The sequence below is a fragment of the Carcharhinus amblyrhynchos genome, chromosome 18, assembly GCF_965287045.1.
Source record: "Carcharhinus amblyrhynchos chromosome 18, sCarAmb.v2.hapA, whole genome shotgun sequence".
Classification (NCBI taxonomy): Eukaryota; Metazoa; Chordata; class Chondrichthyes; order Carcharhiniformes; family Carcharhinidae; genus Carcharhinus; species Carcharhinus amblyrhynchos.
In genome coordinates, this window is record NC_137341.1 from 13,226,046 (window position 1) to 13,250,088 (window position 24,043).

General features: G+C 41.2%; 1 protein-coding gene across 1 annotated transcript in view; it reads right to left on the reverse strand.

The window, feature by feature from the left end:
- Positions 1 to 24,043, reverse strand: part of foxk1 (forkhead box K1) — a 100,509-nt gene that overhangs the window by 39,437 nt on the left and 37,029 nt on the right. The window contains exon 2 of the mRNA XM_080206399.1: positions 17,632 to 17,826. Coding sequence (XP_080062525.1) covers positions 17,632 to 17,826 — 195 coding nt within the window. The remainder of the gene's footprint in view (positions 1 to 17,631; positions 17,827 to 24,043) is intronic.

Genomic DNA, 24,043 nt, shown 5'->3' on the forward strand with positions numbered 1-24,043 from the left:
AGGTCACTGTGCAGAGTTTGCACACTAATCCAGTGTCAGCATGCGTTTCCTCCCACTTTCCAAAGATGTGTAGGTTAGGCTGATTGGCCATGCTAAATTGCCGGTTCTCAGGGGGTTAACTGTAAATAAGTGAGGTTATGGGGATAGGGCCTGGATGGGATTGTGGTCAGTGTAGACTCGTCAGGCCAAATGGCCTCCTTCTGCATTGTAGGGATTCTATGAGTCTATGACAATAATCCCATTTCAGGATCTATCCCTGTAACCCTATCTATTTACCCTACTAATCCCCTGATACTAAGGAGCAATTTTAGCATGGCCAATCATCATAGAATCCATAAAATCATAGAATCCTACAATGGAGAAGGAAGCCATTTGGCCCACGGAGTCTGCATCAACCACAATGCCACCCAGGCTCTATCTCCCTAACCCCATGCATTTACCTTAGCTAGTCCCCCTGACACTAATGCACAATTTAGCCTGGTCAATTCACCAAACCCGCATATCTTTGGGCTGTGGGAGGAAACCAGAGCAGCCAGAGGAAACTCACGCAGACATGGGAAGAACGTGCAAACTCCACACAGACAGGTGACCCAAGATTGGAACTGGACCTGGGTTCCTGGCGCTGTGAGGGAGCAGTGCTAACCCCTGCGCCACTGTGGTTGGTAACCACGGTGGCACAGTGGTTAGCACTGAGAAGTTGAGGAAGAAAATTCCTGAGCTTAGTGCCTTGTGCTCATGAACTCACTGTCTTTTAGCATCTGTTTCAAACTGGAGACAAACTTTCAGCCAAAAGTGAAACTGCTCAATAGCCACTTTACAAAGGGCAGCAGTAACAATGACAGTGCGGAGAAAATAATTGAGCAAATTAATTAGTGCCAACTTGGCTTAATCCTTTCAACATCAACACCCAGTCTTTTGAACAATTAGGACAGTGTGCAAGAAATGGCTTTCTATGCCACGTTGTCATGGGTTGTACAAACTAGCGAGGAAGGGGGAAAGCAGAATTTACTGTAAACACATCTGGGACTGTAGTATAATCTTAACTCCAAAAAATGAATTCCAGGTAAACTTTAAAATCAGAGAAATTTAGAGAATAAAATGACCATACAATGGTGTTAATTAGCAGGGAAACGTATTCTGTAACCTCTGTAGCAGTGGACATGACGGAAGCCTACCCTAACCTTAAACTGGCAAAGTGGGGAAATTGTAGTCAATAAGTTCTGAAATTGAAAAAAAACCTTGCAAGATATGCTGAAAACTCGTTCGACTGGGAGGGACACGAAAACAGATTGCGCTGGCCACGAGGTCAAAAGCATAATGCTGTTTGTTTTGGTTTGTGTGTGTGTTTTATAACGTTAAAGCACTGGAGGGGGATGGGAAAGGACTCTCTGAAAAGGAACTTGAATGTGTTCATTAATGTAAGCAGGATCACCAATGAGAAAGCAGCAAGCAAAGCTTGAACCATATAAGGGAAAATTACGCAAGGCGACTCTGCAAAGGGCAGATAAAACATTTGTTGTTTCAACTCCTCATACAAAAAAGGGAGGAGTAAAGGGAGGTGTAGAAAACGGAATGGCACACTGGGTGTAAACAAGCTGGATCAAACGGTACAACTAAACTAACATTCCCCACAAAAACAGGGGCCTTTTTAACGTGCAGTGCAAATAAAACTTCAACATTCATAAGCAAATCTTGAATGGAAAGTTAAATTTGATAATCTTTTGGAAATGCAGTTTTCAGAATAATAATTTTCCTCTCAATGTCTCAATTTAGCAAACTTGATATATTTGCATCTCAGTAACTAAATGTGGAAAAACTCATGTGTCGTAGAAAACAAACGTACACGTGCAAAACTCGGCTGTATATAAAAGCCTAAAGGCAGCCAGGCAATTAAGCTTCACACAAACCCAGAAAAATCCAGCCGTTCACAAATGGCCCACCATATTTTGAGCTCTCAACATTTACCTTTCAAAACCTACACGGTTTCTACTCTGTGACAGCGATACATTGAATCTTTTTTTCAAAATGGTGAAATACACAGAACTGATTTTAGGCAACATAACTGAATTTAGATCACCAGCCCAGCATGTTTGACCTTGTTTGCAAACATTTCCACACAGCCTCCACCCTCCCCCAGCCTCGTAACCCCTCAAGCCTTCCAGATCTATGCCCCCATAACAGACCTCTCAACCGACCTCTGGCACAGTTCCTATTTTAACTGCTTCACAATGGGCAATCATTGGCCTTCAACAGCCCCAGACACAAGAATTCATTCCCCCAATCTCACTGCCTCCCTACCATCCTCTCCATCTTTTAAACCTACCTCTTTGACCAAGCTTTAACTCACCTGATCTAATATTTCCCCAACGCCAACAATTTTTGTTTCATGATCACAACTTTCAAATGCCTCGAGTCATTTTACTGCATTAAAAGGTGCTACATAAATGCAAGTTGCCATTGCCAGCTTTAAGGGTAAATTATGTTCCTCTAATGAGTTGAGGCATAGGTGCTTGTCTTGTTCATTCTAAACTCAGGTACCCCTGACAGCTGCTGTACCATTTTTAACTTTTGCAGTGAAACTCTTGCATGCCTGCTCCCAGATTAGAATATTGCTGCCATGGCAATCCACCATGACAAACCTGGTTCCTTTTGACAATATTTAACCTGAAAGCCAGCAACATAGTGAAAAGGGCTTTTCTATTAGCATCAACACAGGACTATAACTGGCAGGGACGTGATAATGGCAACAATTCCATTGAATGTTGACAGATTCTGGGTATTAAATGCTTATTAATGTGTGCAGCATCTATGTGACTTTTTTTTTTCTGAACATGCCAGTGCTGAAACCCTTAACTCAGAAATTTTACTCAAAATTCTTCATCAGCTGGCTCTTGGTGGAAGCATGAAGGTTAGTGAATTGCAGGTTTGAGCAGTGAGTACATCTTTGTTGGCTGGCATGTAAACATTGAATTTCTTTCAAGTTATTTGCATCTGACCTCTGTCTCAGAAAATCAAAGCTCTACACTGTCTCAGTTACACTGAAAGGACATTTCACTTGTGGACAGCATTTTAACCTTCTTCCTAAATTTACAACTTGTGCCTTCATAAGGCCACAAGACATTAGAGCAGAATTAGGCCACTTGGCCCATCAAGTCTGCTTTACCATTCAATCATGGCTGATATTTTTCTCATTCCCATTCTCCTACCTTTTCCCCATAACCCCTGATCCCCTTATTAATCAAGAACCTATCCCTGTCTTAAAGGCACTCAATGACCTGGCCTCCACAGCTTCTGCAGCAAAGATTCCACAGATTCACCACTCTCTGGCTGAAGAAATTCCTCATCTCATTTTTCAAGAATCATCCCTTTAACCTGAGGATGTGCCCTCTGGTTCTAGTTTTTCCTACTAGTGGAAATATCCTCTCCATATCCATTCTATCCAGGCCTTGCAGCATCCTACAAGTTTTAGTAAGATCCCCCCTCATCCTTCAAAACACCAACGAGTACAGACCCAGAGTCCTCAGCCATTCTTCATATGACAAATTCTTCATTCCAGGTATCATTCTTGTGATCTGCCTCTGGACCCTTTCCAAGGCCAACACATCCTTCCTTAGATATGGGGTCCAAAACTGTTCACAATAATCCAAATGGGATCTGACCAGGGCTTTATACAACCTCAGAAGTACATCACTGCTCTTGTATTCTAGCCCTCTCGACATGAGTGGTAACATTGCATTTGCCTTCCTAACCGCCGACCGAACCTGCATGTTAACCTTAAGAGGATCTTGAACAATGACTCCCAAGTCCCTTTGTGCTTCTGATTTCCTAAGCATTTTCCCATTTAGAAAATAGGCTATGCCTCCATTCCTCCTTCCAAAGTGCATAACCTCACTTTTCCATAACGTATTCTATCTGCCACTTCTTTGCCCACTCTCCTAACTTGCCCAAATTCTTCTGCAGCGCACTGCCCCCCCCCCCCCCCCCCCCACATCCTCAATACTACCTGTCCCTCTACATATCTTTGTAGCATCTGCAAACTTAGCAACGGTGCCTTCAGTTCCTTCCTCCAAATCGTTAATGTATATTGTGAAAAGTTGTGGTCCCAGCACTTATCCCTGAAGCACACCACTAGTGACCAGTTGCCATTTGAAAAAGACCCCTTTATCCCCACACTCTGCCTTCTGCCAGTCAGCCAATCCTTTATCCATGCCAGGATCTTGCCCTTAACACCTTCAACATTATAAAACTTCCCAAAGTGCTTCACAAGAGCATTATAAAACAAAGATTGACACCAAGCCACATATGATGATGATATCAATTCAGATGACCAAAAACTTGGATTTTAGGGATGTCTCAAAAGAAGGAAAGCGAGACAGAAAAACGTGTGATGATAAAAAGGGAGTTGCTCAAGGCCACAATTAGATGAGTGCAGATATCTGAGGGTCATGAGGCCAAAGGTGGATACAGAGATGGCAGACAGACAAGACTGGGGAGGAATTTAAAAACAATGAGGAGAATTTTAAAATTGAGGCATTGCTTGAACCAGTTAGGGTAGTTAGTTAGCTCAAGGCTGATAGGCACATAGGGACTTGGCTGAGAGTAGAGAGACAGGCAGCAGAGCTTTGGATGAGCTCACGTTTACATAGGGTAGAATGTGGGAGGCCCACCAGGAATGCATTAGAATGGTCAAGAAATAACAGCGGCATCATTGAGAGTTTCAGGAGCAGACAAGGTGAAGTCAGGGCAGGGAGAGGGATGTAGCAGCTACAGTATGGAGCTTGGTGTGCGGCCTGAAAACAATATGGCGCTGTCAGCATATACATGAAAATAAATGTTGTCCGAGGCATGTAGATGAGAAGTAGAAGGTGGCAAGGAATCCTTAATCAATACCAGAGTGAATGGCGCAGGACTGGGAACAGAAGCCTTTGCAAGTGAAACTCTGGCTACAAAAGTTATTTTTCTATATGGACAAAACACTTGTTTCTTTAGGGAATAAAGATAAGAAAAATTGGGTGGTGGGAGTACATCTTTTTAAACACTTGGACAAAATTGGTTTTTGATTTCTTTAAGTAGAATGCCTTATCCTGACATCTCTGATCAAAGCTTCAGTGTTGCCATGTTTCATAAGAACATAACATAAGAAATAGGAGCAGGAGTAGGCCATCAGGCCCTTCGAGCCTGCCCCGCCATTCAATAAGATCATGGCTGATCTGTCGTGGCTCAGTTCCACATTCCCGCCCTCTCCCCATAACCCTTAATCCCCTCTCTTATCAAAAACCCATCAACCCGCGTCTTTCATACAAGGACACAGCCTCGGGGTCCCCTCCAGTTTCTGCACCAACTTGCTTTGCTGCTAGGAGTAGGTTCGATGTGGGTATGCCGGCGTTGGACTGGCGTAAACACAGTAAAAAGTCTGACAACACCAGGTTTTAGTCCAACCTATTTATTTGATAATATACTCGCAAGCTTTTGGGTTAGGGGCTAACCCGAAAGCTTGCGAGTATATTATCAAATAAATAGGTTGGACTAAAACCTGGTGTTGTCAGACTTTTTACTAGGAGTAGGTTCAACAGATAAAGGAAAATTTTACATTATTTACTTTAACATTAAAAAGTTAAATGAAGAAATTCCTCTCAAAAATCAACCAATTACGGTGTAAATTGTGCCAATTTTGAAAGGAGTTAATTTAGTGCTGTTCATACTTAGAGGGAAACAGCAGGGAAACCCTTGGTCTGACTCTCTTTTGAAGCTCTCAAGACTACCCTCATCTTAACACTGTCATAGCGTACAAATTGTTCCGTGCATTTTGTTACTCCTGATGTGATTGTACAATCTTACAGCTTCATCCTTCAGAAGGTTGTGTGTGTCCCCAGTTTTGCAAGGGACTGTGTTCCAGGATATTATTTGAAACTCTGGGACACTGGAAATTTGAACTTCCATCTGAAAAACAGGGAGGACCAAAACTCATGTTGGCAATGCAATATTTCATCAAGTCCAACAAATTGTCAATCATGCACATGAATTATTTACTATAAAAGGGGAGCATGAAATGTTTATGCAAATACTTTCTTGCTCCCGCACTAAGGTTTGTAAAAGACACATGAGTGCAGTAAAGTGCTCTTGCTTGAAGTAAAGTGTGCTTTATACTCACAGGGTTTCAGCTGATGGCTTTCCCTTTTGGTTAACCTGACGCCTCTTGACATCCAGCTTCACAATAGTTTTAAAGTAGCGATTTGAGTTAGATACTGGAGAGATGCTGGTGTTCCAACACTGCACATGCCAATGGCTCTGAAATTGCTGTGCCAACCTGCCTTCTCTATTAAGGGTCAGCAAAGTATTTTCAGTGAAGCTTCTGCTCATAGATGGTTACAGGTTAAAGGCTTGAATGCTGGCTTGTTCAGAATCAGACAAGAAATTGTTGCCACATGCATCCAACATGGATACTCAGAATTTACCAACATTCAATAGAATCATTGATGTACCTCATTTCTGCTGGTTACAGTTGTGCTCTGGCACTTGAGTCTTTTTCACTGCGTTGAAAGCTTTCAAATCAAATGCCATCAAAAGGAACCAGGTTGCCACAACAGATTGATAGAAAGTCAAATCTTACACTCCAGCTCCTGCGGCAGCAACGCTTCAAGTTGCTGCGCCAGATATCACAATCCAAATCAGCATGTCTTGTGAGGTGAATACTGAAGGTCAACGGTCAGATAGTTCAAGAATCCAGGTGCAAAAACAGAAAATGCTGGAAAATCTCAGCAAGTCTGAGAACACCTGTGGAGAGAGAATAGAACTAATGTTTTGAGTCAGGATGATGAAGGGTCACCCAGACTCAAAACACTGGCTCTTTTCTCTCTCCAAAGATGCTGTCAGACCTGCTGAGATTTTCTGGCATTTAATGTTCTTGTTTCAGATTCCAACTTCTGCAGCATTTCGCATTTTCTTGAAAATCCAGTTCTCCCTGACCACACAAGGTCAGAACAAAACTTTTTTTAATCTCAGAATAAAAAGGTATCATTTACTCTCAAAATAGTTTCTTCTCATTCATCATTTCAATTTTGCCTTTAAGGACAGGTCCCCTATTAGGAATTCAGAAATGGTATGCTGTAGGATCTTTTTAGAATGCTTTGAAAATAAATACTGGTTGTTTAATAATAACCAACAGCAAATTATCCAGTGAAGTTTTCACCCCCTTGTATCAGATGTAATTCTTCAATACGGATACTACCTGGTGTCAACAGGCTTTGAAAAATGCAAGCGGCAAGAAAAAAACTTGATAAAACCATTACATTAACAGAGGCCTGAGAACACAAGAGTTCAGACTGCCATTATAAACAAGTACAGATGTTTCTCTGATAAAAACATATTCGGATTAAAGGGTTGAATTGCAAACCGATTCAAATATAGCATTGCAGGAAAGCTGGGCATAGGTCTTGGATAAGCAGATGCGTTGATAGAAGAGCGTAGGTGTTTTTTTTGGGAATGGAAGTGGCAGCAGCCATTTCAAAAGGGAGAGACACAGAGACAGATCATTTACAAAGCCACATAATGCGGGGACCACAGTAGTTAATTGGTAAAAGTTTGACAGACTTTCAAACGTTAGTCTTTACATGAATGCTTAAAAGGGAACTTTGGGCCAGTTTTAACAAGCCGACTTTAATAATTAGGGTTAACTACAATTCTAGCTTTGTCCCAGTTATGAACAATCACAAATAATGCAAGAAATCCAGCAATGCAAAGGGGTTCAGGTGTTTTTACTACAGTTTACCAAAACACAGTGCTGTGTGTTGCAACTTGCAACCTCAACATGGGAGGACTGTTATCTTGGACAATACTTTTACAACACATTGACTTCAATCAAAATGCTCATGTGACTAAAAAAATCCAGTCATAAAACTAATATAAACTAATCTCATTAGTAGCTTTTAAAAAAAAGTATCTATGAAAATCCAAAGAAAGAAAAATACTCCTTCCAAAGCCAACTGTTCCTTTTAGGAAACAGACAAAACTCAAAATTTTTAGAGAAGGACACAAAATACATCATTGCAATAAAGTATCAAAAAAGAATGGATAAATTTTAATTATTCTTGTGTTAAGAACCCATCCAATTTTGAAAAATAGCATCCGTTTACACTGTAAATTGTGTTCCAGGGAAATTTAACTTAAGTGAAACTGCTGTGGAAAACTGTACAACTGAACAACCTACATTAAATAGTGATAGTGAAGAAAGGTTGCAAGCTGGTTTACTACTCAGCACAGCACCTAATGTTTGGTAAGTAATTCGTTTGTGTGGAGCATGGGATCTCAAACAAATACAAGCAACAGGGCTTAAAAAGGGAAACTCCAGGTTCCAGTCAACTATTGCTAAATATACACAGTTCATTGGATTGTTTTTATATAAAATGGATAAACTATTTCAAAGTGGATATTTCCCAGCTACTGAGAAACCAGGGAAATTGCACAGGAGTTGACAATAGTTGACTCCAGGCCCACATCACTTCAGATTTTTCTTCCTCTCCCGGTTTACCAGAGTTCAGAGTGGCCCTCAACATCGAAAGTTGGTCTTCTTTCAGCAGAAACGCATGCCTCTCAATTAAAAAGACTCTCCCTAACTACTATTGATAGGATTTCTGCATAATTCGATCAGTTAGGAGTGGCAAGCAGCTCCCTGGCTCACAGAGCCAGGAACCTGGGTTCCATTACAGCCTTAGTTCATCTCCCTGTGTCTGGGTGGGTTTCCTCCACAGTTAGGTGGATCAGCCATGCTAACTTGCCCTAGAATGTGTAGGTTGGATGGATTAGCCATGATAAATGTGGAGATTAAAGGGATTGAGACAAAGGGCTGGGATAGATGCTCTTCAGAAAAGCTGGCGCAGACTTAATGGACTGAATGGCCTCCTTCTGCCCTGTAGGGTTTTATGAGCAGCAGTGATTCAGTACACTTGCTGTGTCAAAGATCAACACAAAGCAGCAACATTCTTTGGAAGTACAATGCAATGCCACCCCCCCCACTCACTGGGACATTTTTATGAAACCAGTGCTGGGTTCACACTTCTGTATCCAGTGCCCAATGGCTGAAACTAGAAGAACAGCAGCAAACACATTCTCTGTAAACTGAAGTACCGTATCAATGTCAACGAGTAGAAACAAAAAGCAGCAGCTCAATATTAACCGTTGGCAATTACAGGGATAATCCAGAAACTGATACTGAACTCCAAGGAAGAAAACCACACACTGTTCCATACTTGAATAACTTCAATTTATAAATGAAGGTTTTATTGAAGATTTAGACTGATGTTGGCTTGAACACTCAAGATTTCAAGAAAATCATCTAAGAATTGTTTAAATCAGTTACATATGTTTCATATAAAATATATTGCACAGAAACAAGCAATCTGGTCCAACTGGTCCATCCTAGCATTTATGCATCAGTCAAGCCTCCTCCCCTTTTCCTCACCTTGTGCAATGAAGCAGCCTCTTCCTTTCTCTTACTAAAGGTTGTTGATCCGTTCCACAGGCAGGGCAGCCTGCTAATACATTACCCAAAAGAGCATGGACAGTGAGGAAAAATGATAGGTAACATTAGGCCAGGGAGGTGGAGAAATCAAATCACAACCAAACTGATTACCTTTCCACCAAATGAATTTCCTTCCTTCCAATGTCACAGGACAACAATCAGGAACACTGTCTAAATTCTTCTCCAAGCAACTGCCAAAAATAAGCCCCAACATCCCACAATACTGGGACTGGCTACTGAAGCATTCCACCAACTTGTCTGTTGGCTGGAGGATTTGCCAAGGGCTTTGACACATTCATTACTCAACACGAATCACTTTGAACTAGTCATTTTTTGCTCATCTCTTATTCATTTGTTCGTGAGACATAAGTAGAGTTGGGAAAGTTGATCATTTATTGACCACTCTCAAGTGCCCTGGAGAAGGTGGTGGCGAGCCAGCTTTTTGAATGCCCACAGTCCAGGTGATGCAGTACATTCAGGATAATGTGAAGCTTGGAAGGCAACTTCCAGGTGGGAGTATTCCCATTTAACTGATGCTCTTGCTCTTCTAAGTAATAACGCTTGCAGGTTTGGACTGTACTGTCACAGGAGCTTCGACTAGTTACTGCAGTGCATCTTGTAGACGGTACACAAGATTGCCGCTATGTACTAATGTTGGTGGCAGGAAATGTTCAAGGTGGTGGGTGGGGTGGCAACCAAGCCGCTGTTTTGTCCTTCATAGTGTCAAGCTTCTCTATTGCTGTTGCAGCTGTGTTCATCTAGGTAAATGGAGAGCATTCAATCACATTCCTGACTTATGCCTCAGCGTTAATTGTACTCCAATCTCAGTCTTCTAAAATACACAAAACTTTTTTCTTAATGTGTCCTAGGCCCACAATGTGTCCCAGGCTTCATTAATAAGCTTCCTCCAGCACCCACACACATACACAGTAGCTGCAAGAGTCAATCAGGTGCAGGGAACTTTGTGATCAGTGACACACCTCCTGACTCCCCAAAGTCTGTCAACCATCTGTAAGGCAGAAATCAGGAACCTGATGGAATACTCTCCACTTGTTGGATGGGTGTAGCTCCAGCAACACTCAAGAAACTCAATACAATCCAGGACAAAGTAGTCCACTTGATCAGCACCCCTTCCAACAACAATCATTTACTCCCTCCACCACCAGTGCAGCATGGCAGCAGTATGTGCCATATACAAGATGCACTGCAGCAATTCACCAATGTTTGTTCAATAGCACCTTCTAAACCCATCACCTCTACCATCTAGAAGGACAAGGGTTGCAAACGTAAGTGGAGTGTTCCTATGTTAGTTCCCTCCGAAGCCACACATCATTCTGACTTTGAACTGTATGATCATTTCTTCACTGTTGCTGGGTCAAAATCCCTTCCGAACAGCATTCTGGATGTACCTGCACTACATGGATTGCAGCAATTCATGAAGGCAGCTCTCTACCACCTTCCCAAGCAAACTAAAGATGGGTAACAAATGCTGGCCTTTCTACTGTTGACTGCATGGAAATATCCTGTGAATGAATAAGAAAAAACGCGTAGCTATGCATTAAACAGCAAGCACTTTGGAACTATAACTATTCCGTGGATAGGTTTATGGACGAAAAGGGATTGGTTTAGGTTAGTGGGTCATTGTTTTTTAACTGGTCGGCGCAACATCGTGGGCTGAAGGGCCTGTTCTGCGCTGTAATGTTCTATGTTCTATAATGTTCAATCAATCCAGTTCATTCAAAGGGATTGTGTGAACATCATCCGAGTTATCCATCAATTGTTAATGTATAACACAATCCAGCCAAGTATTAGTTTGTAATACATCAATAGATGATTACTTGAAACAAAACATTTACCTTGAAAATGGTGCTGACAATGTGCAGATCCAATCCCTTAATATTACGTTAACATTTCTCTGTACCAGCAACTAATAACTTGAGGCTGTTGTGCCCTTTTCCATACAATTTTATAAATTAAAAAGTGGAATATGCTGACTGCTCCACATCATAGCAGCGGCTGACTTTGAGTACTGATGGGTGGGGCAAGGGGGCAATTGCTAACAGATGCATAGAGTTCATACCTTCAGTGAATTTACTTGGTCCCACAAATATACTTTGCACAAGTGAATTTTGGAACTCTTTGTATTGCTCACTCTTCAGGGAATATTGTATATTACTTTTCATTTGCAATTTATATTCCAGTAAAGATCAAATTCGGACAGGTGGCACTGTGGTTAGCACTGGTGCCTCTCAACACTAGGAACCCTGGTTCAATTTTGGCCTTGGGTGACTGTGTGGAGTTTTCACATTTTCTCCATGTCTACATGGGTTTCCTCCAGGTGCTCCGATTTCCTCCGAGTCCAAAGCTGTGCTAAATTGCCCATTAGTGTTCCAAGATATGTAGGTCAGGGAGATTAGCAGGGTAACTATGTGGGGTTACAGGGATAGGGCCGAGGCAAGATGCCCTGTTGACAGTCAGTGCAAACTCGATGGGATGAATGGCCATCTTCTGCACTGTAGGGATTCTACGAAGCTATAATTTCAGTGGCTTTTCTTGCCCCTCTGTTGGAATACAAATTATCTTACATGGGACTCTGGTCAGACTGTGTACAATCTGAATACCGTTCTGGTGTAGAACACTTTTCAAGGAGAAAGCAGTGTTGGAGAAAGTTTACAAAGGACTTGCAAGGCTAGTACAAGAAACAAGATCTTATTTCTCAACAGAAGAATTTGTGGTCTTTCAAACTGTGACTGGGATGGGCACAGTAGGTGTGGAGACTTCGTCCACTTTAGGGTGGTGTAGTGGTAATGTCCGTGGGCTAGTATCCTGGGGCCCAAGCTAGAGGGTCATGGGTTCAAATCCCAAGCTCAGCAGTTGGAAGAACTTAAATTTGAATTCAATTAATATATCTGGAATATAAAGCTAGTCTTAATAATATCATCAACCATGGTAAAAACCCAACTAGTTCATTATGTCCTTCAAGAAGGAAATCTGTCATCCTTACCCAGACTGGCCTACATGTGATTCTGGACCCACAGCAACATGGTTGACTCTGAAATGCCCTCTGAACTGGCCTAGCAAGCTATTTGTTCAAGGTCAATTAGAGATAAGCAATACTGACCATACCAACAATCGCCTCATTCCACAAAATTATTTTTAAAAATTTGTGGGAAAATCCAAGCCAAGGAGCCATAATAAAAATTGCTAATAAATCTAGTAGGGAGATAACCAATTTACTTATTCATTCAAGTGTCAAACTCCCTACCACAGGAAGTGGGTGAGGCAAATAGCTTACTTGCTTTCAAATAGAAACCAGAAGAGTGCACAAAAAAGGGAAATAGATATACTGAAAGGCTAAAGATGAGTTGGTCGGAATTGGAGACAACCAAAATGGAGTATAAACAAAATGGATTGTTTTTGTGCCATATATTCTATGTAAATCAATGTAATTGCCTCACTTGTTTAAGTTTGGTACGGCACAGTGATTAGCACTGCTGCCTTACAGCACCAGGGACACAGGTTCGATTTCTGGCTTGGGTCACTGTGTGCAGCCTGCATATTCTCCCCGTATCTGTTTGGGTTTCCTCCAGGTGCTCTGGTTTCCTCCCACACTCCAAAGATGTGTGGGTTAGGTGGATTGGCCATGCTAATTGTCCATTAGTGTCAGGCAGAATGGCTAGGGTAAATGGTAAACGTAGGCTACGGGGATAGGGCCGAGATGGGATTGTGGTCAGTGCAGACTTGCTGAGCCAAATGACCTCCTTCTGCACTGTGTGGATTCTATGACAGAGAAAAATGGGTCTCCTTAAAAATGGGTCACCCTCCAGTAACTCATGGGAAACCCATGCCAGATGAAACCAGCACTCAAAAGGGCACTCTTTCCAAATGGAATCAAGAAAAATTTTAACGTATGGGTGATTGCAATCTCATGCAACAAATCTGGTGGTTTCCTTAAAACGTGACACGCCAAACTTAAGCTAATCAACATAGGAATGTAGTTGTTTACCACCGGAGGGCAACGTTTCACTTTAGTAAAATTAAACCATTTAAGCCAACAGCCTCTGACTCACACCATTTAACACTATTCTAAAAGTGGGCCTTAATTCGGTTAGCATCATTAGACAGGTAGCAATACCAGTCATCTGCATTCAAGAAAATCTTCTATTTTTCAAACTTGAACCTTATAGGGGGTCCTTAGATGCTATAAAGTGTAACAAAAAACAAGCACAATTAACTTGCACATTTGGCCACTTCAATCCCAAAGGGAGATAATAGTTATTCTAAGTAAAGCCATACAGCATTTATTCTGTTAATGAAAGAAGGGCTAAAGTTAAATTTCTCCAAATCATTGAGCAAATACCTCCATTCTATCCTGTTGAACACCTTCTCAGCATCCAATCAGATGTCCCTGTGGTATGGTATTCACTGCATCTAGCTTGAAAGCACACATTTGCGCAGATTAACAGCCTTTTGCAAACCCCCCTGATCACTATAATATGTGGAACCACTGCTTTCATGTATAATGTTAGCACCTTTGTCATTTCTATGCAGTTAATAGCAAGCCTATAGCTATAAATCTGGAATATAAAGCTAGTCTTAATAATGTTTATCAGGTACTGTAAAACCCAATTAGTTCATTACATTCTTCAGAAAGGAAAAAAAAAAATCAGTCATCCTTACCCAGTCTGGCCTACATGTGATTTCTGGAATTTGCAAACACTGAAACCAGAGATGAGTTCTGGATCGCAACATATCGAAAAGGACTTTCAGGCTCCAAATTGGAATTTATTTTATAATTACCCAAGCCCAACAGCACATCCCCCTATTGCTCTTTTCAGTTCAACAAGCTAGAAGTCTCCTTCCACCTCAGCTAGTTGTAAAAAGACCTCCTGCCTGTCCACTATTGCCCTTTTAAAAATGGATAAATCCAAACTGATCTAACTCCGCAATCTAAAGCCATAAAAACAAGGTCCAAATTCAAGCCCATGTACTCCCACAGCTTCTGACATTCCTGTCTCCCAATTTCTCCACCTCCTTTGCATCTGTTCTGATGATGCTACCTTTGAAAATGGTTATTTCTGACATATCTGTCATTTTCCTTAAGCGAGGTCTCGCCCCACCCACCAAGCGCCCTAAGTGGTTGACAGGACACTCAGCCAGGTTTGAACTATTTCCTGCACTTCCTCCCAGAACCATGATCAGGTCTCCACTTGTCCTCACTTTCCACCCCACCACACCCTGCACTCAAAGAATCATTATCCACCATTTCCACCAACTTCAGTATCCTGCCACCATAAAACACATCCCCGCCAGCGCCCATCAGCATTCCTCACAGCACCTTCCCCTGCAACGCCTGCCCCTTTACCTCCTTATTGTTCAAGGCCCCAAGCACTCCTTTCAGATGATGCAACATTTCACTTGCACTTCCTTCAATTTGATCTACTGTATTCACGCTCACAATGCAGTTTTCTCTGCGTTGGGGAGACTAAATGTAAACTGAGTAATAGCTTTGCGCAGACTCCCAACCTTGTCATTTGCCATTTTAATTCAAACTTGCTTGCATGTCCATCCTTGACCTGTTGCAATACTCTATTGAAGCCCAATGACAACAGGAGGAGCAGCACCTCATCTACCAACTAGACACAGACTCAGGACTCAACATTGAGTTCAACAACGTTAGACTGTGAGCTTTCTCCTCCATCTTTACCTTTATTATATATCCAACATTTTCTGTTCCTATGTAAAAACCCTCCCACTTCCACCTGGCCATATGTCACTTGTTCCAATCCTTGTTCCAATTTCTCCCAGCTCCTACTAACCATTCACTGTTCCAGCTGTTCTACCCCTTATCCTAACTCCTCATATATAAAAATCACATTTTTCCCACTCTAATTCTGAAGAGGGGTCATAAGGACTCAAAACATTAACTCTGTTTTCTCTCCCTACAGATGCTGGTTTTTTCCAGCTTTCTCTGCTTCTGTTCCATTCTCAAGATTAGGTATTGAGGACAAAGACAAAATCCACAAAGTTTGCTTTTAATGGGGTCTGTCTCCAAACTCTGTTCTATCCCTGATGACAATTTACTGCAGCTGCCTCATCTTGTTGCAGCCATTTTAAAATAAAATTTCAAACTTGTGTCTGGCCTGTTTTCCCATTTCCATTCCATTCCTTGCCCCCAGTATGTTGTTCTTTATTTTTACTTCAGCCTATGTTTAACCCATTTCAAATTAACTTTTCTTATACTAACTATTTACATCTTGAATTTTAGTTTGAGTGTTACTATTCTTCAGAGGAAAGAGAAATCCTGCCCACTCAACACCACCCCCGCCCTTCACCACTGGAAAACAAAATTGGTCTCGAGGATTTGAAAAAAGTCAGCCTTTGAAGCTAGTTTCCACCCCACCTACACGTTGAGCTGAGTTGTATCAAAGTTATCTTCTTCACCGAGCTTACAGGCTATTGTGCATATACAAGGTAATCCTTACTGCGTCACAGGCAGGATAACAAAATACTGGTTTCTTGATGACAAAAGACAGAGGGTGGGCTGTAGAGAGTTTTATTTTTAAACTGGAGGCCTCTGACCAGCAACTTGCCCACTGTTATTTGTCAGAAATTCTCATCCAAATCACTATATTAATGATAATTATATTAATGATAATTATATTAATGATAATTATATTAATAATAATTATATTAATGATAATTATATTAATGATTTGGATGAGCAGTTAAGAGGCATGGTTAGTAAGTTTGCAGATGACACACTTTTGCTGGCATAATGGGCAGTGAAGGAGGTTATCTAGGATTGCAACAGGAACTTGATCAGTTGGGTCAGTGGACTGATGAATGGCAGATGGAGTTTAGAACATAGAACCGTACAGCACAGTACAGGCCCTTCGACCCTCAATATTGTGCCAAGCTAGGTCAATTTAGATAAACACGAGGTGATGCAATTTGGTAGATCGAACCAGGGCAGGACTTTCTTGGTTAATGGTAAGATGTTGGGGACAATTACAGAACAAAGAGATCTAGGGATACAGGTTCATAGATTCTTGAGAGTGGAGTCACAGGTGGACAGGGTGGTGAAGACATCATTCAGCATGCTTGGTTTCATTGATCAGGTCACTGAACACAGGAGTTGGGGTGTTTTGTTGAAGTCGTACAAGACATTGGTACGGTCACAGTTGGAATAATATGTACAGTTCCGGTCACCCAATTATAGAAAGGATAATATTAAACTAGAAAGAGTGCAGAAAAGATTGACTAGGATACTGCTGGGACTTGATGGTTTGAACTGTAAGGAGCAGCTGGATTGACTGGGGATTTTTATCCCCTCGTGCGTAGGAGACTTAGGGATGACCTATAAAATAATGAGGGGCATGAACAAAGTAGATAGTCAACATCTTTTTCCCAAAGGTCAGGGTGTCTAAAACTAGAGGACATAGGTTTAAGGTGAGAGGGGGGAGATATGAAAGGGCTCAGAGGGGCAATTTTTTCACACAAAATTCTGGAACGAGCTGCCAGAGGTAGTAGTAGAGGCAGGTACACTTGTGTCTTTTAAAAGGCATTTAGACAGTCACATAGGTAAGATGGGTATAGAGGGATATGGGCCAAATGCAGACAATTGGGATTAGCTTAGCAGTTAAAAAAAGGGACAACATAGACAAGTTGAGCTGAAGGGCCTGTTTTCATGCTGTAAACCTCTGACTCTACAAAGGGACATGGCAGAAGAATTGCCTACTGTAAAAAAAATGCTTGTCTAAAATGAACAAAAAACACAGTTCAATGCCTTCATAATGAACTCAGCTCTCAGATTCATATAATCACACACAAACATTAAAAGAAAAACTCCACCTTAGTAAAGAATTAAAATACAACATGTTTCCCAATGCTCTGTAATGGGAGTTAAAAGCAGGATTTTAAGCATAATTCTGGTGCAGCAAACTGCCTATCTCAGGGTAGCTTAGGTCACTCTTACAGTCAGTTCTACTGTCACAGGCATTCTCCCCAATACCAACAGCAAGTCTCTTCCATCTCCCAGGACTACCAATTGAGACATACAGTGACACTCACTATAGACAAAAATGACAATGCTCAGTGTTTGAGGCTCCTACCTGATGGTACCAGTGGGTGAGGGGATGGGGCTGACCAGGTCAATGTTTGGATCAGGAATGTTAATTTTGAGTGGCGAGATCTGCGGGCGAAGCGGACGGATGGGCGATGGTGGCTGCTCCTCCTTCACCTCCTGCTTACTGTAAAGCGACGTAAATGTAATCTTTATCACCGTGCTAGGGAAACGAAACATACACCTGAAATAAAGGGAAAGAGGGTCAGCAAGAAAGATCTTAAATTGCTCAGACAAGATATTAACATAATCTATTAGCTACTTAAACAAGGCTAATACTTCTCTCACTATATTGACGACCAAGTCATAAAGGATTACATTGTCAAACTTTATAATAAACTTTCTGATACCTATCATATAGACTGACATTTTCTTCTTTAATGTTGGTCAATATTGCACAATCAGCAAAAACCACTAATGATCAGTTTTCCAAGGCTGCACTAGAACACTACCCAAATACTCTACTCATACCCAATTCATTCCTTTCCACTTTCACCACTCTTGCACGATACTGATGACATATCCTATCTCAAAACATTAATCTCGCTCTCTTCCCCTACCAACCTGACTAACCCATAATAAGCGTTTGGCATTATCTATTTCAGATTCCCAGCAGGTGCCATTTTACCTTTTAAGTTTATATAGCTCATGTGAAATGGGACCAGTGCAAAGCCAGTGAAACAGGATCATCGTGCCATAAATTGCCAACAGAAAATGCTCAGTATAGATTTTCCTGCCATGGAATGTAAAATACAACAGGAAAAATTGATAATGTTGCCAAGCCTGCCAGGATTCTGTGCAAATTTCAGAGCTGATCATTGGCACTCAATGGACAATATTAACAGCATTCATTTACTGGTTACTGTCCCCCAAGCATTCAGCTATTTCTGAAAGTAATGCAGACAGTAATGGAAATAACTGAACAAATGGTCTCAATCTTAGTGATGAAAGATGTCCTCAAGTTCCTCACATTTGGTGATGAGGCTGGAGGGGAAGTAGGGGTAAAGTGAAACAGGGGGCAGATGAGGAAAAAAAAGATGGGGGATACAAGTGGTGTGATGTGGCATTCTGTGACTGAACTTTTGTGTAACAGCCAGGCAGTCAACCTCATTTTCTGGTCACTACACAGAGGTGAAGTCCATCTAGGTCAAGTCAGCGAGTTCGAAACAGCTTTGCCAATCTATATGGGTAAACATCAGAAGCCAGGTCTCTAGGCCCCTCTATACACAGCAGTGTCACCTCATTTATTTTACAGCACTGACACTGAAGTCAGAGGTGCTGTTAGCAGCAGCGTGGTAATAAAAAGCATAAAGTCGTGTTCATATAAAGGAACTGAAGGGAACAGGCACTCTGGGGCCGGGGTGTGTATGTGTGGTGGTGTTGCTGCTGCTGGTGGTACAGAATAGCAACTTTTTAAAAATGGGACAAGCTTTTGGTGGGGTGGAGGGGGGTGCAGGTGTTAACAAAAAAAACACAATTTGGTTACATCCTGTTATGCAGAGAGAGGAAAATAAATTTGACCACCAGACTTTTTAGACCTCAATAATATTACATCCCAACCCCTTCTTGGTAAAAACAACTGTTGATAATCCAATTTACTGGGAATTAAACTTTACTGGGATGATCCAGATTAACTTGCTGGGAAAATTGAACAAACAGCAGACCAGCAGTGTAAGAATATTGGAGAAGATACAAGACAAGCATGTTTTAACTAGGAATGAAAGGGACACATCAGAAGCAGAGATGCCACAGATCTAAAGGCCAAAGTAAAAATGAGCTTTCAACAGCCATGCAATAACAGAAAAAAATCTGAGTTACAGAAAGGAAGTGATAAAAATGGTTATGGTTCAGTTAAAAAGAGGACCGTGGCTGTTGATCACTTGAAACAGCAACAAAAAGTTCACCAGACAAATTCCTTGGATCAGGGAATTATCCTAAGAAGAGAAATCAAGTTGACTAAAATCAATAATCCTGAGAACAGAGACAAATGAGATATGTTTTCACTGAAACATTTTTAATAGCTTGACAGGGTAATATTTGTCATGACTGAGAGTCTAGAACTCTGGGTTACTGTCTCAGAATAAAGGGATCAACCATTTTACGAATGAGACAAGGAGAAATCTCTTCACTCATAAGGCTGGGGAATCGTTGGAACTCTGCCCCCAGAAAGCTGCAGATACTCAGTCAGAGTATATTTAGTGTCAAGGTCAATAGATGTTTGGATACAAAAGGGAATTATAGAACAGTGTGGAAAGAATGTGTTGAGGTAGATCAGCCCTGAGTTCACAGAATGGTGGAGCAGGTTCAAAGAGCCAAATGGCCTACTCTTGCTCCTATTTCTTATGTTATGAAAGTTTGAAATGCCCACTGGTAGACATGCGTTTTCAAAGTAAATATATCTTAGAATAAGAGACAGGCATTCAAAAATATTGTAGGTGATTCATGAAAAGGTAGAAGTCTAGAAACATAGAAGCAGGAGGCGGCCCTGTGGCCCTTTGAGCCTGCTCTGCCAATCATTATGATCAAGGTTGATGGTCCAACTCAACAGCCTAATCTTGCTTTCTCTCCATAACCTTTGATCTCATTCACCCCAAGTGCTGTATCTCGCCACCTCTTGAATACATTCAATGTTTTGGCATCAACTATTTCCTGTGCTAATGAACTCCAAAGGCTCACCACTCTTTGGCTGAAGTAATGTCTCCTCAAATCTGTCCTAAATGGTCTACCCCAAATCCTCAGACTAGCCCATGGTTCTGGACTCGGCCACCATCAGGAACATCTTTCCTGCATCTACCCTGTCCTGTTGGAATTTTATAAGTCTCTGAGAGTCCTCTCATTCGTCAGAACTCCGGGGAAAACAATCATAACCTCATCAGTCAATTGCTCCTCATAGATGAGTTCCGCCATCCCTGGAATCAGCCTGTTAAGCCCTCACTGCACTCCCTCAAGAGCAAGAACATCCTTCCTCAGAAAAGGAGACCAAAACTGCACACAATACTATATGTGTGGCCTCACCAAGGCCCCGTATAATTGCAACAACACATCCCTGCTCCTGTACTCGAAACCTCTTGCGATGAAGGCCAACATACAATTTGCCTTCTTTACCACGTGCTGCACCTGCATGCTTACCTTCAGCAACTGGCACACAAGGACACCCAGGTCCCACTGCACACTCTCCTCTCCCAATTTATAGTCACTCAGGTAGTAATCTACCTTCTTGTTTTTGCTTCCAAAGTGAATAACCTCACATTTATCGAAATTATATTGCATTTGTCCACTCACTCAACTTGTCCAGATTGTGCCTCTGCATCCTTGTCACAGCTCACTCTCCCATCCAACTTGGTACCATCTGCAAATTTTGAGATGTTACATTTTGTTCCCTCATCCAAATCATTAATATATATTGTGAATATGTATATGTCTCAGCACTGATCCCTGTGGCACCCCACTAGTTACTGCCTGCCAATTTGAAAAGGATCTATTAATTCATACTGTGGTTCCTCTTTGCCAACCAGTTTTCTAACCATCTCAATATACTTCCCCCAATCCATGCGCTTTAATCTTGCATGATAATTTCTCATGCGGGACTTTGTCAAATGCTTTTTGATAGTCACTTATACCACATTTGACAAGAAGGAGCCAGTCACTATTAGTTACATCTTCAAAGTTTGAATCAAAAGCTCTAGCAAGTTGGAATTAGAGTGACAGAAAGATATTTTTTGTTTAAAAGCAGAAAACTGAATGACCAATTTGTTTCATGTTGGTTGTGGATAAGCTCCTAGAATCCATAACACTGTTTCAAATTATTGAACACTTGAGAGAGAGATGGGCTAATTAGAAAATGTCAGAACAGATTTGTAAATGGCAGATCATGGTTGACTTTTTTTTTTGAGAGAAAAATCAAAATGTATGAATAAAAAGAATACATGAATATGTATGGATTTCCACATGATATTTAATGCTATATAGGAGTCTAGCCACAAAGTGAAAATGCATGATACCAACTGAAAGATATCCCCAATAAGGGGTGTCTTATTGATAGCATTTCCGATAATGCACTACTCCTCCATCAATTAAGTGCAGGCTGAAAGCACATGCTCAAATTCTGGAATAAAGCCTGCATCTGAAAGACAAAATTATGAAGATAATGATACTGATATCAACCAAGGGCTTTGACAAACAGAACACAAGAAGTTGCAAAAAAAATTAACAAAATAAGCAGATAGCTGGTAGAAACAGCTCAATGCAGAGAAGCATACTTTTGTAGTAACAGACCCTAAGTAAGTTACCCTGAATTACACACCTCTTAAGAGTACAGCAAAGGGATTTAAGAGTGCAGATATTCAAATCTTTTGAATGATTGACCTTTTCTATTTGCAGTTCAATGTAAAATGGCATACTGGTTGTTATAGAGGCAGAAATTATAAAAAAGGAAATGATGGTGAATTAGTAAAAAAAAACAACTTTGGTTCGGTAGACCAGGTTGGAAAATTGCAGGAGGTTCTGGATGCATGTTAATGGGAAATGTATCAGAACCACAAAGTACACAGCAAATATTCTCTGGAATCGTACCAGAAAAGTGAGGCTGTTGCTATGAAGAAAGGCTTGCAAACAATAAGGCTTTTATCACTGGAACTCGTGGCTTTCAAGATATTAAAATGGCTCTGACTGCAAGTAGTTAAAAATTGCTTCATGAAGTAGTGCAAACTGTGGTCAGATTTGAGTGCATCACAATAACAAAAAGTGGAAGTTAGTAGAAGGTGGAAGTGTAAAAACAAAGTACTGCAGATGCTGGAATCTGAGACAAAAACAGAAAATGATGGAAAATCTCAGCAGGTCTGACAGCATCTGTGGACAGTATGTAGAGACTACAGCCAATGTTTCAAATCTGGATACCAGTAGAAGTTGGAAGTCTTTACTATAAAGTACCATTTAGCCAGAGACCAACACATTTAAAAATTGAATAATTATTTGAAATGATACCAGAAATACACAGAAAAATTGTATTAATTCAAGAACTCCAGATGAAGAGCTAGCATGAATTCAGGCATACTAAGCTGCTTCTTCTGATTTTATAAGTTTATTAGCAGATTTTTGGAATAGCAGAGCTTCTCATACATGTCAACGTGAGACCTGAATCATCCTCCCTATCAGATTACAAAGTGTGCAATCAACCTACAACATCACAACCCACTGTGATCAAATCCTATGCCAGAACATGATGCCAATGGCTCTTATTGTTCCAAGTATTTTCCCAGTCACAATTAACTATGTGCAGTGAGGCTGTCTATAATATGGCATTAAAATGCACAAGTGGATTTCAAGAAGCATCGCAGACAATAATCGTAAGACACTTTTGTTTACAAGGAATAATCCAAACCCCACATATTTATTGGGTTTATTACACAGGAATAATAGGCGTTCTGGCATACTCGTTGTCTAATTACGATGAGAAAGTCTTTACAGATGCTTGTAAACCCACTATCTGTTTCCAGCATATGTTTCTTTTAATCCTGAAGTCACATTTCATGATGCAAACAAAAACACCCACTATCTTGAAAACTATAAGATACTTCAGTCTGTGAAAATTGTGAGGCACGCTTAAATATACACTAAGTTAGAGGAAACCAAAATGAAGTTATTGGATAGAATTTTCCTAATAAGTGGAAAGCTCACTAGCAAGCCTGAGATGTAAAAAAAACACCATCGTTAATAGTTTCACACTCATGCCACCCATTTATTTGCAAACTTGTACGTTTCAGGACATGAAATCTGTCGGTTCAGTGTCAGGTGCTTCTTGAAAGCTGGCATGTTTCTCTTCAGAGAAAAAGAGCCAGGTTTTTGCTCCAGACCTTCTGGCACTTTGTCCAAAAATAAGCAAGGGGATTTTTATTTTGCCATCTTTTTGGTGGGGTGGGACCTCAGACACCACCTTTAATGTCTCAAAGTAACATTAAAGATGCCAGCCCCAATGGACATCAGGACCCCTGGCAGCCAAGGGAAACATTCCCAACCTTCAGACAGAGGCTCACTTCTACTCAAGCATCAGAATCCCCCAACCCTTCCAAATCTGTGCCAGCATTAAGGGATGATTCACCCCGTCATGTAGGCACAAGATTTCCTCCTCCAATACCGCCCTGCCCTCCCCCCCCCACTCCCCAGTGGGATACACAAGACGACCCACCCTTGTACTGCCCTGCCCCTCACTACCTGGGGGTTTTTACTTACTTTCACATCCCTAACATGGTCAGCACAACTGATTTTCGTTTTTGGAACATCAAAATCCCCCGGAAGCAACAATGTTAAAGCCGTTTCAGGTGCAAATCATTTGTGATTCTTTGGTTAAGAAGCATCCAAATTACACACCAGCCACAGAGATTTCAAAGGATGCATCTGCTGAG